The 15449-nt window shown below is 44.1% G+C and overlaps 1 protein-coding gene across 2 annotated transcripts in view; it reads right to left on the bottom strand.

The window, feature by feature from the left end:
- CCDC90B (coiled-coil domain containing 90B) overlaps positions 1-15449 on the bottom strand; it is a 110910-nt gene that overhangs the window by 2860 nt on the left and 92601 nt on the right. For both annotated transcript variants that reach the window (XM_078658482.1, XM_078658481.1), the window contains 2 exons: positions 13163-13216; positions 8515-8629 (listed from right to left, as the gene is read on the bottom strand). In XM_078658482.1, coding sequence (XP_078514608.1) covers positions 8515-8629; positions 13163-13216 — 169 coding nt within the window. The remainder of the gene's footprint in view (positions 1-8514; positions 8630-13162; positions 13217-15449) is intronic.

Genomic DNA, 15449 nt, shown 5'->3' with positions numbered 1-15449 from the left:
GCATGCTTGGACTTTGGGAAAAAAATATGTTTTCTTTCAGGAAAATCATTTCCTCATGAAATATCCGATCATTTTCACTACTTGCAACTGCATATTTCAGGTGTATGTTTAGAAGTGCAGTTATGTGCAGGAGAAGGTTTTAGAAATGGTTGAAAATACCCACAAACATTACCCCTCTGTGACACTTAAGAGGGCAGACGCAATGGAACCTGCGTGCTCTGCCATAGTGTACATAGAAGCGTTTGCAACACGTTTCTCACTCTGTAAATCGCCTCCAAGTCTTTGATGCCTGACATATGTTCATCCAAGTTTAAGGCTCACTCAAATTCAATTTCTAAAACTCTTTGGGAATCGGCCAAATAATTAATAATTGTATAAACAGCAGTAGCAATTATACAAAGTTTTGTGAAAATGTTCGTCTCTCTTTTTCTAAGAAAAGCAAGCAATACACTTCTGTGCCTGACCTGAACAAGACTGTAGGAGACACAACATTTCTGGAGGGAACATGGACAAAGCTGGAGAGGGCTCTGGAATGGCATTAAAAGTCAATGTGCAAGCTGAGCCATCAAAAAGATGTAAACCAGACATAACAAAATAAAAAGAATAATGGCAAAATACTATATAGACTCTGTAAAAGGTAAAAACAATGTCTTTCTCTGTTTTTGAGTGTCTCAAGTATATACCACTATGGCATTGAATTGAGAGACATTTATTAAAGGTAATTTTTTTTTTTAAATGATACATTTAAGAAGACCCTCGTGCCATGACTACATGCCAACAGTTGCCTATGCCATACCAGTTTGCCACATTTTCTCTTCATAAGGCCTATATTATTGGTTCTTAACCTATGGTCCGGGGAACCGTGGGGGGCTGTGAAGCTTACTTAAGGGGGCTGTGACTGTTTTAAAAATTAAATAGTATTAACAGAGTAATAACGTGTATATAAAGAATCAAAATGTACAATTGAAAATTTTAAAACAGTCTGTAAACGTGAAGGACTTTGAAATTGGTGGTTACATCCTCAGATTGCTTTGTGGGAGCAGAGCCAGTGCATCAACCAGAATATAGTCTGGACGATGAGTGGCTTCAATTGAATTTAGAAAAGCTCCAAACTTAACATTAAAGTTAACATTTTGATTTTTTTAAATTTTAGTTTGTCAATTAAATAAAATATTTCATAATTTGTGTAGGAATATTTGTTTGTGTATTTTTGTCTTTTGTTTTCAAATCATTGAAAATGCTTAGGCCTGGGTCTCTGGCTACTTGTAATGACTTAGTGGGGGTTGCCCATCTTCTAATAATGATTCAGTGGGGTTGCCCATCTTCTAATAATGATTCAGTGGGGGCCTACATAAGTCAGAAGATTAAGAACTACTGGCCTATACAGTTATTAAATATGAAGCAAGATTACTTAATATTAATCATATATGAGTGAGGTTTTTCTACAGTGCGTATCCTGAACTGAATTACTTCAAAGTACTCTCAAACTGGGTAGAGAAGGAAAATGATACATAGTGAAGTAACCATGTGCCGTGGATCACACAATTTAATCAAATCGGGAAGATGGGATTTGTGCCGAGATTTCATGGTTGTAAATTGCAGTTCAGTCACAGTACGGTTACAGTTGCCTTTCTTCCCTTAATCACCAAAGATTAAGAAGTTCAATAAATACACATATAGTTGGACCTTGACCTTTCTGGTGGGTCATCAACAGACGTTTTGCCTTCCTCCTATTGTTTACTGAATTCGTTTTTGTTGGCCTTAGGACTCTATGCACTTTACCAGTGCTAAAGTGCTTGTGCTCGCTGCTTAAACATGGCAACATTGGCTTATGCCCATTTGGCATATTTAATGTACTTGTAAGTAAAGTGGCATTACATGTGCCCTGGGCCTCTAAATTAAATGCTACTAGTGGGCCTACAGCACAGATTGTGCCACCACTTAAATAGCCCTTTAAACATGCCCCAGGACTGTCATTTCAGAGCCTGTATGAGCAGTTTTAAACTGCCACGTTGACCTGGCAAAATAAACCTTTTGCCATGCCCAGACTTTCCTTTTTAATACATATGTTACCCCTAGGGTAGGCCACGACAGTTCAAAGGGCAGGGTAAAATGTATTTAAAACGTTGGACATGTAGTTTGAAGTTTTACATGTCCTGGTAGGGAAAAACTCTTAAAGTTGTTTATCTCCCTTGAGATTACATTGGAGTTGCATTATTACATTTTATAAGTGTAATTTCAAAATGGGAAGAGATAACTGGTTCATCTTTGGTGTCTCTTGAGTCTGGATTTAAAACTCCTAACTTATGGTGAAGACAGATTTTAAATTACAATTCTGAAAAAGCCACTTTTAGACAGTCGAACAAAGCAAACACAAGGATATGATAAAAAAATTAATAAAAAAGGATGGACGGAGCGCTGAAACTTTTCAGGCCCTCACCCCCAGTCACAGATCTGGGTTAAATCCATCATCATTCTTTAGCTCACTTCATCACCCCAGTTCAGACCAAGCTATATGCAAATCAGTCTTGACCCTGTGCCTCATGGGAAGAGCCCAACCTGAACGGCTAAGCAAGGTCTTCCCTGGACCAGAAACAAGCATCCTGGGACCAGTTTCGGGGTATCATCCCTCATTAGCCAGGCTAGCTTGAATCCAGTGGTAAAGTGAGCAAGGGACCCATGTCTGGGCATACCCTGCCAACTTAGGGTGAACAAAGCAAACACAAGGGATAATGGATGGAGTTCTGAAACTTTTCAGGCACTCACCCCCAGTAACAGATCTGGGTTGAATCTAGCATCATTCTTTAGCTCACTTCACCACCACAGAAACCTGTCCCAGGATGCTTGTTTCCGGACCAGGGAGGATATGGCTTGGCAGTTCGGGCTGGACTGTTCCCAATGCATATGGCTATCTAAACTGGTGTGGCATGGTGAGCAAAACAATGCTGTATTTAACCCAGATCTATTGACTGCATTCCGTCCATCATCTGTGTCTCTTACTTTTTGAAAGTTGGTATTCTCTTGCCTTGGCCATTTGGTGCCTGCAGCCTGTCTCTGGTCACAAGACTGGCTTTGTGTATTCTTCCTAGACATCCACACACAATGGGAGCTTAGGTGTTACTAGTTGGGCTGTTAGAGCAGGAAAGGCTGGTTATCTGTGCACTTCAAAGGCATGCCTCTAGTAGCTTCTCCCCATTTCAAAGGCACAACTGTGTATAAAGGAAGGAGCGCAGACACCATCACTTTTGGACCTGTGGATACTCTGCCAGGAAGGTCTGCTGTGCTGCTACAGGGACTGCCACTCTGCTGGACTGCTGCTCTACAAATAACTACTGCCCTGCTGTGCTGACCTGCTCCCTAGAGAAGAACTGGACCTGAAACTTCATCAGGATCCCAGGACCCCAAGTGACTCAAAGGTCTGCTGGTCTGGCCTGTTGATCTGAGCCTCAGGGACATGAACGACTTCCCAACATCTCCTGCACCCGTCTTCAACGAGTTCCTGACCCCCAACTGATGTCCCCGGTACCAGACCCTTGTTTGGGCTCAGCGGGCTCTTAAAATAAAGCTTTTGAGCTCTTTGTGACCGTGCCCATTCGCATCAGAACCATGCTGCTCACAGAGAAATTGAGCGCGAGCCACCGCCAGCCCGTCTCCTCGCACAGCAAGCACCGATCATTGCAGGGTAATGGGAAGCTCCAACAAGCCCGGTGCGCTCTTCGCTCCACGTCGACCACCACCAGTGACACTCTTTTTGCCCCCTGTGACCCTCTCCAACACAAACAGGATTCTTGGCCAAAACTTTGCAAGGTAAAACTTCAGCTGGCCTAATCTGGGACGGCTGTATGACAGAGGCACACATAGCCGAACCACGCGCGCCTCTGCAACACCATCCTAACCACGAAAAGATCCACTCATTACTTTACAATGCATTTTTGTGGTAAAGGCATGATTGGTAAGGGGATTTGCGCGGTAAAGATTGCTACTACCCTGACCCACCTCCCTGCCTAAGCCCAAAAATCCTATCCCCCTACGTCGCACCCCCGTCCAGAGGCGTAAAACCCTGCTCCTACCTAAAACTACCCGGGCCCCCCCCGCCCTAAGCCCAAAAACTTACCCCAGCGATGTCCTTAAAAGTACAGGGTTTTAGGCCCCAAGGCCTAAAAACCTGCCCAACCATTAAATAAATGACCCCAACATCTCCTGCTTAGAGCCCCAAAACCGACGCCACCCCTAAAAAATTCCCCAAAACCCAGTCCTCAAAACGACCCCAACCCCATATCCCCGCCCCGAGCCCTAAAACCCAGCCCCTTCCAAAAACTGCCCCCTTCCAAAAACTACCCCCTGCCATGGGCCCTAAAACCGACCCCGCCCCTAAAAACTACCCCCTCCCAAACCGAACCCCACTTATCTGTCCCGGAGCCTCCTGTTCCGATGCTTCCTCTTCTTCTCCTTGCCCATACGAACACTATCTGCCTTAACCACACAAATGCGTGGTTAAGGCAGATGCGTGGTTCAGACAAGCATGGTTACCATTCGGGAAAATGGCAACCGCGGCTCAGTCCACATTGAAAAGGACGTTTCCCATCTGGAACTGTATCTGACCCCTGCATCATCCTGAACTTTTGACTTTGACCCAGTCCAGCACAACAAGATAGCCACAGATGGCGCTTCATGCTTTCAGACTCTATATTGCAGTTTATTATTTAAAAATTCATAACTCCGTTTCTACTGATTGGCTGTTTGTTGTTCTCATATTGTTTTACTTATTGAATTAAGTTCTATTTTTCTAACCTGGTGTTAGATATTTTTGTGTGGTGCTTTCACTGTTTGAAGTGTTGCACAAATACTTCAACATTGTATCTAAGTTAAGCCTGGCCGCTCTGTGTCAAGCAACCAGGGGTGTTGAACACAGGTTAATTTGGAGAGTGCTTGTGCCTTACCCTGACAGGGATTGTGGTTGCTGCTTGACCAGGGATCACACCCTAGTCAACCTGTAACTAGGGTGACCAGAATTTTAAAGCCAAAAACCGGGACATTTCACAAAAATAGAAGGACTACAATTTTACTTCAACCGAGAGCACAGAATGACCGTGCTCCTTAGCAGAGAATTACAGAAGAGGTAGTAAGAAAACACATAAAATGCCATTTGAGAGCCAGTATCATGCCTGTTAATTAAATTGTTTTCTTATAACAGCTGCTAACTATCCCTGCTTTGCGAAACATAAAAAGATACCTGCCACCGTTTTTAGCCGATCCTTTCTAAAAACTGGGACATGAGCTTAATTTCCTGAAATCTGCTGGGACAGCTGGCGAAAAACGGGGACGGTCCGGGCAAATCCAGGATGTCTGGTCACCCTGCCTGTAATCCAATTACTAACACTTATCACACCTTGCATCAAACTGGCAATATACATACATATGTATGTGCGTAGTCATTAGATTTAAATGTATGCTTTTCAGATTGGAAGTTTCCACAGGAAATTAAGATGAAACGCATGGACAGAACATCTGTCTGCATCCATGCCGCACATCCTCTGTGCCATCTTGAAGTGCTGCACCCAAGGAGCAAACTCCTAGGGTTCCAAGACCTCTGGCTTTGTTAACTGTGTAATAGAGGTCACTGAGGCACAGAGCTTCACCTAAAAGGGTTGTGTTTGTGAAGTCAAGTAAACACCGACATAAAAATATCTCGTCTTTTTTTACACAACTGTATATTTGAAAAATTAAGTGGAAGGAAAGGCAAGCGATGCTATTTGTATGTTAATATCAATGATGGCTCTCATGACTTCATTTGACAAACACAACATTTTAGGAGAGGCTCAACATTTCAATGACCGCAATTAAATAATTTACAAGACAAAGAATATAAAGAGATCTTGAAACCCACAGTTTACTCGTCAGGTTACAGTGTGGCAATGAGACTATGCCATGTACAGCATGGTTTCAGAGAGGTAGGTTCCTCCACCGCTTAATCTTCAGTTTCTACTACACTCCAAAGTCAGGCAGTGGAGGAGTGGGTGGGGTGTTGAAATATTGGATCATGCGGCCCACTTTAAAATGTGGGGCTTGGGGTGAGGGAAGGCAGAGAGCCAGGACTGCATTGACAGATTTTCTGAGAGGTGCTCTTCGTCTGCTGTTTCAATTCAGCATGGGTCTGCAGCGACTATGGGATAACGGAAAGTGGCGACTGGTGGCGCTGAGGTGCCAACTGCATTTCCCTGCCTGCCTATCTAGAGACCCTAGAAGGCATCAGCTGCATCAGTCAGGCATGCCTTTGGACCCACCGCTTGCCTGCTCTCACATCAGCATAACCGGGTATTATACATAACCTGTGTTCTAGAAAATTGCTTCATATGGAGGCCATACAGAACATTTAGCATTCTTGATGAGCAATACTCCAGAAAAGTGTGTTGATGCTACTATTAATGAGGATTCCCCACTGTCGGGAGATGATCGTTTCTTCTCATACGTGTCTTGTAGGTGTTCAGTTACCCGATGCACCAATAGTTTTTTTAAAGGTTTTTTGGTCAGTTCAAAATATAATCTTTATCTCAGGAAGTCTTTGTATTTAATCTAATGAGCCCAATCGTTATGTCTACATTGTTGAACTGATCAGTGGCAGTCAAACATTGATCTTTAATGATGTTCTTTAGGTGTAACTTTCCGCACATTTCACAGATCATGTGTGAAGCGTTCATTAGGGATCTCATGATATAGGTTTTAGGTGTCCGTTCATGCCTTACAATGTTACATAGTTTTGCAGTACTGGAAACATTTCTCTCATAGGTTGTAGAATAAATTAAAGGCAACTATGCCTTATACGAATGCCATTTATAGGTCTGGTTTTGACAGAGAAGCAGTCAAACAGGCCTGTTGCTAACAATATAGTACATATGTAGAAGAATGCAACATAAAGTGGACTTTGAGTCTGCACCTCTCAACCATTGGTTTTGTCCGATCTGCCAGTTCAGTCACTACCTTGAAACTTTGTCAATCATGTGTTGGTTTAGCACAGAGGAGCATCCCTTCCTTTAGCTAGTACTATTGGCTGTTTGGGCGCATCCTTCCCCATCCACTCCAGTGCTTGCAGTGAACTTTATGAGGGACTACTTTACAACTATAGCCCTGCATTCCGGTGCTGGCCACTTCTCATGCATTTCACGCAAATAGTAATGGCTGGCTTTAGGGCAGAGTGGCGGGGCAGGGGTGGGACCTGGGGTAGGGGCGGGCAGAGAAAGATAGAAAGAAGAAAAAGAACTTACCTGCCCGTGCACAGCTTGTGGCATCGCTGGTCTTCTGCTCCTCTTGTGGCTACCGTACAGACAGAGGCTCCCAGCTTCCCCTGCGGCCAATCCTGAAGCTGCTCTTATGCACAAGAGCAGTTGCAAGATTGGCCTGAGCGTGGTTGATTTGCGCTCCCAGGGAGACTGTCTCCAACCTGGCAATGCAGCTCGGGCTAGAGACCGCTCAGTGCGCATATGCGTTTGGCTGGGCTGAGATCCACTACCTCTCCTGACTGCCCCCGCCCCCACGATGACCCCACCTCCAGGCCACAGCGCGTAGGAGTTGAAAAATAAAACGATAATAAACTTGCTTTATTATCGTTTAATTTTTTAATTTTTGAAGCTGCTGACAGGGGGGGCGACGATTCTCCGCTATAGCGGAGGAGCCGCCGCGTGCTAATAGATTGCACTGAAACATGTGGGCATTGCCAGTGCGTGTTAGAATCAGGTTTTCATGTCTTTCTCTGTGATTGTTGATTTGTATCACATTAGTGTGCTCGTGTGTGTGTTGCTTAGTTCACAATTTACTGGGATGTTATGTTTTAGGTTTGCTAAATATCTAAGTTCACTTTTCAACAGCTAGCAACTCTACTAGGGGGAAGTTTTCCGTTGCAAAGAACTAATCTGATTCAGATTCAATAACACTATGACCCTGTCACAGCAACTGGACAAAATATCCAATATCCAGGTTGATTGTGTTGATCACTCTGGATTCTTTAGATGTTTTTGAATGCCCTTGTCTGGCCATTACGGGTTCTCCTCTTTGTGTAGTTTCTCTGTTAGCCTGTAAGACCATTAAGAACTCTTTTCTCTGTAAAACCTGGCTTTCCACATACAGACGTAAGACAGACGTAAGACAGACGTAAGACAGACGTAAGACAGACTTAAGACAGACGTAAGACAGACTTAAGACAGACGTAAGACAGACGTAAGACAGACGTAAGACAGACGTAAGACAGACTTCAGACAGACTTCAGACAGACTTCAGACAGACTTCAGACAGACTTCAGACAGACTTCAGACAGACTTCAGACAGACTTCAGACAGACTTCAGACAGACTTAAAACAGACTTAAGACAAAATCCTAACTTCTGTGAATACCAAAAGTAGTAAGTTTAGGATTTTGTCTTAAGTTAGTCCTGTGAATCGGGCCCATCGACTTTAAGAAAATTGTCACTGTGGAAACAAATCAGATTCCTCTTTCTCGAGAGAAGTATTGTTTAATTTTTACCTGCAAGATACCGAATTGTGTCCAGCTTGTGGGACTCCATGAGCGTTTTTAAAGAGGCAATATCAATATCGATTTTTTTATTGATTTCCGTGATAACTGCATCTGTGCCTACATTCTGAAATACATAAAGTAAGGACGTTGTTTAGTAATGTTTTACATAAAAAATGCATTTTCCTTGCAATGAGATAACATGTTAGTAACGTGATAAGTCAGGTATGCGATGTGTTTATGCATCAGAATTTACTTAACACTTCTGAACTAAAAAGTTGATGTATAGTGATAGCTGCCTATATTAAAGGGCTACGGTCTTCCTAGGCAGCTTTCACTTTTTTCAGCAGTCCCCTTTTGACGTATTATAACATCTTTGGAAAAGGTGATATTTCAACTAAAACCTTTTTTCTCTTTCATACGAATACCGATCCTTCAAACAAACCTAGCTGGCCCTTTTGACTCTGAATGTGCCTCTTCAATTTCACTCTCTTCTAGTAACCTCACCTTCCCTCGGTATTATTTTGGGGCGTTTACTAAGGTAGAAAAATCATGCAGTAAGAGAAAGTCTTTGCCGTCCATCTCATGTTCTCGATTACAATTGAATATCCAGTTCAATTGTTTAAAAATATTTGAAAAACACTCATCATATTACCTTCGAACTTTAAAAACTCCAAAGATGTGCTGCATAGTTACAATACCAATTGGATACATGGTATGGAAAACTAATATTCTGTTGAGTGGGGTTGGCAGCGGTTTCTGGCCTTTGGCCGGCCCCCAAGCCTAACCTCCTGGGTGACCAGACCCTGATGGAGGACTCTGACTGTGCACAGCACTGGTTGGCCGCAGAGATTGGCCTATAGCTAAGCACTGCGCCCAACATCTTTCAAGGCCACCCAGAGCTGGCCAAATGTCCAACTTCCCCTGAATCGATCCCAGATTTACAGCAACATGGATGTGGGTATGTTGGCTTGTCTAGCGAGCTCTCAGTAAGGGTCGCTGTGCCACAGAATTCTCTTTCTACAGCCTTCAGCAGTGCGCAGCATGCCCGGGCAAGGGCTTGACCCTGAGCCAACACCAGTGCTTGAAATGGAGTACCAGCTTGTTTCTGTGCCGGTACTCTCCAATTAAAAGTATTATGTAACTCTTGAGAAGTGCAGGTACTCTCCCTCTCAAAATAAAAAAGTGCTGGTACTCCGTACTGGACAGTACCGTCCCATTTAAAGCACTGGCCAACACCTCAGTCCATAATCCTAACTGTGCATTATCTTTTCTATGCATAGTTGCACAGAGAATTTTTTGCTTGTTTTAATTTTTTTTCAGGATTTGTAAAAATAAATAAATAGCATTGAATTTCTGTGTCATCAACACAGCTGTGTAATTACGCCTTTGTGTGTAGTGGACTATGTCAGCTGGGGCTGATTGGAACTCAGGCCCTGGGCTGGCATCTGTGTCACTGAACCAGCTGGGATGGCAAAGCGCGTTCTGGCCACGAGGGTAAACAGCTTAGCTGCCAACCCCGAGGTCTACAGTCTTAAGGAAACTGTGGTTCTACCCGAGATTTTGCAGATCCTAATTTGGGTCTGCCGATCCTTTAAAAAAAGCCTTTTTTAAAATAAAAAATAAAAATTGGGAGGGGGGGCATCTGCCACTCTTGGAGGGAGTCTTCCCTCATACACCACACACCCTCCCTAGGGTCAGGCCCAGCAGCAGTACCCTTTCTTGGTTTTGTGTAAATCTGATCAGGAGTTTTTGATATATTTGTGTGTTTCATAATGGTGTTGGGTTGGCTTCAGTTAAAATACTTTAAAAAAAAATAATTAGGGATATCAAAAACGTTAGGACAGGATTGTGTCTTGCATGGTAAATGAACATGTACCCCTTCCCTGAGAACCTGACTGCGTGTGAACATGCGATCAGGACTTTTTGTTTGCCCCCCCCCATCCTGCTAACCCAGAGTGTATGCAGAGGCCTGGGTCTTTCCGTGGAAATCAGTGATCTATGACACTGATGGAAATATTTATTACAAATAAATGAAATATTGGCCTATACTGCTTAGATGTCTGCATTAAAAAGAAGAGAACAATATTTAAATATGTTATGAACAATGTAGGATTTTAGGAAAAAACACCCTTTGTGTTGATAAAATAATGGACATTGGTCAGATAGAAGTAGAATGCGCTAATTATGTGGCTGCGACATTTACTGCGTAATTCCTGTTGCCATGGCAATAGTAAAGGCTCTGCAGAATGGTTTATAAACTCATTATGATGACAAAAGCTATACTTTACCGGCTCCTCTCTAAGTTGGAGGAGCGTCGCCCCACTGCTCATGGGGCAGTGTAAAAGGAAAAATAAAAATGATAATAACAGAAGTTATTATCATTTTATTTGTAGTATCAGCCAGGTTAGGGCAGGGTGGGGCTTGGCTCCCGTGGCGTCAGGGGGGAGAAGTGGTTGCTGCACTCTAAAGTACGCATGACAGTTTGACCGCCCGTCTTGGCCCGGCCAAACGGTTATGCACACTTTGCTCACCAGGCTGCAATGCAGAGCCTGATAGGGAACATGCACAGGCTCACTGTGTCCGTCTGAACGCCGAACTACAGCGCTGAGACCAATTAAAACACTGCATTGCCGCGTTGTGATTGGCTTAGGAGAGTCTGGGTGCTTCCTGCTTGCACAGAAGCCAGGAAGAAGACAGAAAGGATGAAGGAGAGACAGTGTGGGAGAGACGGCATGCTGAGGTACGTGAATTTAAATTTGTATTCCCCCCCCCCCCCCCATCTCTCCCATTCCGTACTGGCCACCACTGTACTTCACAAGGACTTGTGAAATTGTTCCTTATTTCATGAGTCCTCTTGGCATGTGGGTTTTTATAGGAATGCATTTCATTTTCATGCTACTTTGTCGATATATTGATCTCTTTTATGTCTTTGGATTGAACCTCAGTTCACTGATTAAACTGCATTCACAGCTTCTTCAGTGAAACATGTTGCATCATTTGTTGGCCTATCTACAATTCTAACCATTACTTGGGAGATGTGGCCTTGAGGCATCTTTGCAGGCTTCTGAGACTAGAGGCCCCATTAGGATGATGGGCGGATCGCCCCCACCCGGCCGGTGGTAGCCTCCGCTGGCCCGGCGGGGGCGGTCCACCCGCCATCCCTGCAGAAATGACCTCACGCCATATTATTATGGCTGGGGGGTCCGCGGCGGACGGAAAGACCGTCCGCCGCATTTCCGTCCCGGTCGACTTGCGACCGGGCGGAAAAGGCTGCAATATGGTGGCGGTGTCTGTTTGACACCGCCAGCCATATTACAATGTGCATTGAGGAATGCCTTTCCGTGGCGGCATTGCCGCCACGGAAAGGCACGCGGAGTCTGCTAGGGGGGCCCGTCACGGGCCCCCAAGGACTCCGGAGGGGTGGGGGTGCACATGGGGTGTACCTATGGTACCCCCCTGCAGTTCCATGCACAACATGGCAGGCCCCGCGCGGTGCCTGCCATGTTGTGCATGGAAGTGCACAACATGCCTCCCTAACATTGTGGCACCTGCCACAATGTTGGGGATGCAGGATGCGCCCGCCACTGTGGCGGGCGCATCCTAATAGCACCCACGGGACCCCCGCCCTTATGGCGGGCGGTCCATTTTCACGACCGGATGGCGGGCGGACAAAGTCCACCCGTCATCCTAATGGGCCCTAGGGGTCTGAGTTTGAATCCAAACTTCCCCACCTCACAGAATCTAACTACTTGTTCCTCTGGTCCCTCATGTGCCTAAATTTCATAGCAGCGTTTCAGTGTACATAATACAAGAATCCACATTCACATTTTTCATACACCCACTAATTTGGAAATCAGTTAAAATCTCTCTTTCTTCTTTTTTAATTCACAAATAGATGTCACAAAACCTGTACATGTCGTCTACATGGATATTGAAGTATGTGTATCGATTGGAAAATCCCAGGTTCCGTTTCCTGCTTTATCTTTATAGAAAAACTGTAGTCTTAAATACTGGTTTGATGTCACTTTATTTCAAGATGAAGCAGTGGTGTTCAGGACAATGTACTTTATTAATTACCCTGCTACTGGCTTGTTAGTTTCTTTCTCTTCACCCTGGCTGATTGCTTAAAAGAATCTTCATTTGCCCTGTCAGCGCCCTTTCATTAATAGAATGATTTTGTGAGCTTTGCAGAATCAACTAATTTACAGGGTAACAATGTGTGTGCATTATTGTATAATGGTTCTTGCTTTTCAGCCTCGATTCAGCCAAACACAGAGCAGTTTACTTAAATCCATCTCAAAATTAATCATCGATTTGTTTTCACTTTAGAATGTTCAAGATAAATTACATTCCATATTAAAAGCAATAATTGCAGTATTGCTGCACCCTTGGTAAATAATCACCTCTTTTACTCTCACAACAAGGCATATTTACCATAATGCACTTTAATTATCGAGTACTTTACAAATAACCTAGCATTATGTTTAGAAATTGGATCATACATGATTAGGTAATGCATGTGTGTGTAGTATCTACAATAAACGTTTAATACATTGTAATAAACTTTAAATAACAAGATAGCCCGTGTGATTGTGTAACACATATGAGCTTGAAAACAATTTACACACATTTACACATGCATGCAGTAAGTGCTTACCTTTTTATGAAACTCTGTACTTGTTTCTATTAACTTCTTTTCATGATCTGTGAACTGACAATCCAAAAATGTATTACTCTTATTTATCGTGTAGTACGAGTAAGATGACGCAGCAAAAAGGTTTGCTAAACATGGGCTTATTTCCCTGAGAAAAAACATAGGAGTCAATTCACAAAGACATTTAAGACCATTTCATGTGCTCATAAGTGCCTTTGTGAATGTCACCTTAATGTTTTTCTTATTAGGGATTTCAAAGGTACCGCATCTCTTGCTTGACTATCCATTCAAAGCATCACAGGTACTGTGAAGGGAAAGGAAAAGGAGCACAGGGGGACTAGGGGAATTGAAGAGGTAGAAAGATAGAGATGGGGAGCGAGAGACCGGAGAGAGACAGAGCAGGAAGAGAGAGCAGAAAGGAAGGCGTCACTCAGGTATGTTTGTTGGGTTGTTAGTGAATTACAGTTTCTGTTATCATACCAGAGCCTACTTAGAGAGTGATTTTGTTCCAGCTGGGACTGAAAAGTCCTCAGTATGGTAGTGGACATGTACCCCTGCCTTGAGTGCACAACTGTTATAACAAGGGGTTTCTGGTTGGCAGAGTATGCACCCCGCACAAGCAGGAAACACCACTCTGGTCAGGGTAAGCTAGATAAACACTAGAAGATAACCAGTGCTCACCCTCTGGTAGCTTGGCACAGAGTATGCAGGCTTATCTAAAGAGGCAGTGTGTAAAGTATTTGTGCAACACACACAGGTAACACAATGAAAACAACACACAAATACTCCACACAGTGTTAGAAAAATAGATTATATTTCTAGGAGTAAAACAAGATCAAAATTACAATAACCCAATAAGTAGAACCGGCGTTAAATCCAAAAAGTAGCTTAGAAACATATTGCTTAGAAACAAATTGCGCTTCGGATTATTTGATGTGGTGGGGAAAATCCAATGGCCAGACCCACCCTGATGGAGGGTAGGCCAGCTAAAGGACTCCAGCAGGTCCCGCTGAAAAAGTACTTTGGATGGAGCAACTGTCGAAGACTCAATGCGTTTAGTTCTGATCGGCAAAGACGATGAAGACTTTGCTGAAGAACCCCTTTACGATGCAGGTGCTGCGTTGTTGTCGAGCCGCGTTGTCCGTCGACATCAAACCTCACAGTCTGTCGAAGCGATGATGTCGATGGGGTCCTGCGTCGACATCAAAGGGCAATCCATCTGTTCCGATCACACAAAGTCGTCACTGCGTCAATTGTGATGGGTCCTTTCAGCAGAAGTCATCTTACAAGGGCCCATGAATTGATTGGCACCACTTGGCAGGGTAGGATAGGTGCTATTGTAGGGTTAAAGGAAGTCCTTGATGGCCCTGAAACTTCAGAACAGGGAGCAAGCTAGCAAACCCTTGGGAGTCACTCTGGGTTCAAGTTAGATGGGTCCAGTCCAGCACAGCAGAAAAACTGTTCTTCCAGAGCAGCAGTCAAGCAGCGTGGCAATCCTAGGAGCACAGCAGTCTTTACTCCTGGCAGAGTTGTTCACCGGTCCAGATATGTACTGTTTTAGTAGGGTCAGAGCCCCAGTACTTATATCCAGTTGTGCCTTTGAAGTGGGGTTGACTTCACAGCAGGCACTTGAGGTGCACAGATTCCACTTTCTTCCCAGGCCTCACTCCAAACTATCAGTAGGTGTAATCAGCCCTTTGTGTGGGAAACACGACACTGCCTATTCATGTGTAAGTGCCAGCTCCCCCTCTCTCTTCCTACTCAGGAAGAGCTATCAGAATGCAGATGAAAGCAGATGAATTCTCGGTCACACCCAACTTTCCTGTGCTTGTGGCTGTATAGAGGGAATGCCCAAAATGTGGCGGTCAGCAACCCCAGATGTGTATTGGAGATAGGCTGCAAGGCAAACAGAGAAGTAAGAGCAGAGAAATGTCCACTTTATAAAAGTTTCAGAAAAGGGGGGTGGTGATGAACAGAGTGTCTGAATTAAGCAGACCACTCTTACCCAGTCCAAAGATCAGGGCTTGATCCACCACCGTTATTTAGCTCACTGCCCCATCCCAGCTCAGAACCTGGTCTTTGGACTGGGTAAGAGTGGTCTGCTTAATTCAGACACTCTGTTCATCACCACCCCCTTTTCTGAATCATTTTGTCCACCATAAGCGTGAAAGGGTATACTCAGATGTGAGTCCCTTGCTCATTGCACCATCAGGATTCAAGCAAGCCGGGCCGACGACGGCTGAAATGCCAGAAACCGGTCCCCGGAAGCTTGTTTCCTTCCCAGTATAAG

This window comes from Lissotriton helveticus, chromosome 8, assembly GCF_964261635.1.
Source record: "Lissotriton helveticus chromosome 8, aLisHel1.1, whole genome shotgun sequence".
NCBI classification, from domain to species: Eukaryota; Metazoa; Chordata; class Amphibia; order Caudata; family Salamandridae; genus Lissotriton; species Lissotriton helveticus.
The sequence above is the reverse complement of the archived record's forward strand: the minus strand, read 5'-3'. Positions and strand labels throughout refer to the sequence as shown.